The sequence below is a fragment of the Echinops telfairi genome, unplaced genomic scaffold (assembly GCF_000313985.2).
Source record: "Echinops telfairi isolate 266 unplaced genomic scaffold, ASM31398v2 ScPeMD7_655;HRSCAF=1070, whole genome shotgun sequence".
Taxonomy (NCBI): Eukaryota; Metazoa; Chordata; class Mammalia; order Afrosoricida; family Tenrecidae; genus Echinops; species Echinops telfairi.
In genome coordinates this window covers 11,749,441-11,750,386 of record NW_022104553.1, presented here as the reverse complement: position 1 = coordinate 11,750,386, position 946 = coordinate 11,749,441, and the positions used below count along the sequence as shown (strand labels likewise).

The window sequence follows — 946 nt, the reverse complement described above, 5'->3', positions numbered from 1 at the left end:
TAACTACGAAAATATTTGATTTACAAATAAGGAATCCTACTTCGCGGAATTTCATTTATCACGGTAGGGTCTAGAACCGATTAGCCGCGATAAACGAGGGTTCACTGTAGTCCAAATGGTTTTGTGCTTGGATTTTCTAACGGCGCCATGTTTCAGCCCTACATACTGAAAGAGGGTGGTGTCTGGGCTTTCCCCCCAAAGAATCTGGATGGGCAAAGTGGGCGAGACAAGGTTAGCCTTGCGTTGATCACTGCTACAGCCGATGCTACATCACCCTATTTATCACATTATTTTTTCTCTTTTTTTGGCATATGTTTGGAAATCTCCATAGCAAAATGTTTTATTTATCTATTTAACAAAGAGAAGGAATAAAGCCCGAGGCCCAGAGGCTAGAGAGGCAAGCAGAGGGAAGACAAGGGCCGCCTGCTCAGGCCCTCACTCACAAACACGTGGTCCCCCACATTCTCCTGGTAGAGCAGGAAGGAGAGCAGTCCGCCCTGCGTGAGCTCTCCGGCCAGGATCTGCTGCAGGCCACAGTTCAGCATCAGCAGCTGCACAGCCAGCTGCAGCAGCTGGGAGGGGAGAAGAGCGAGATGGAGCTCAGTCGGAGTCTGCCGGCTCTTGCTCACTCGCTACCCTGGAACGGCGAGCAGGACACCAGGACCAACAGTGGGCTCCCCGTGCCTTCCGCAACCCCCTCCCTGGGCTCGTCCCATGTCTGGCTCACCCTCCGCACAAGCTCGTACAGGGCTTGCTCTGAATCTCGTTGCCACCTCAGCTTCCGACAACGTTCCAGGGCCTCCTTGTAGCGACAGACCTCATGCTCCTCGGCCCCAAAACTCCGCACAGTCTGTAGCCCTCCGACTGCCTCCTGCACGATCTGCCCTGACTTCGCCACAGCATCCTGGATCTCCAGGAGCAACGCCTGAAAGAGTGGGGCAGGGGA

General features: G+C 54.1%; 1 protein-coding gene across 1 annotated transcript in view; it reads right to left on the bottom strand.

Moving 5' to 3' along the window:
- LOC101651090 (antigen peptide transporter 2-like) overlaps positions 1-946 on the bottom strand; it is a 12,215-nt gene that overhangs the window by 5,197 nt on the left and 6,072 nt on the right. The window contains exons 5-6 of the mRNA XM_045292285.1: positions 728-936; positions 444-572 (exon numbers count right to left, since the gene is read on the bottom strand). Coding sequence (XP_045148220.1) covers positions 444-572; positions 728-936 — 338 coding nt within the window. The remainder of the gene's footprint in view (positions 1-443; positions 573-727; positions 937-946) is intronic.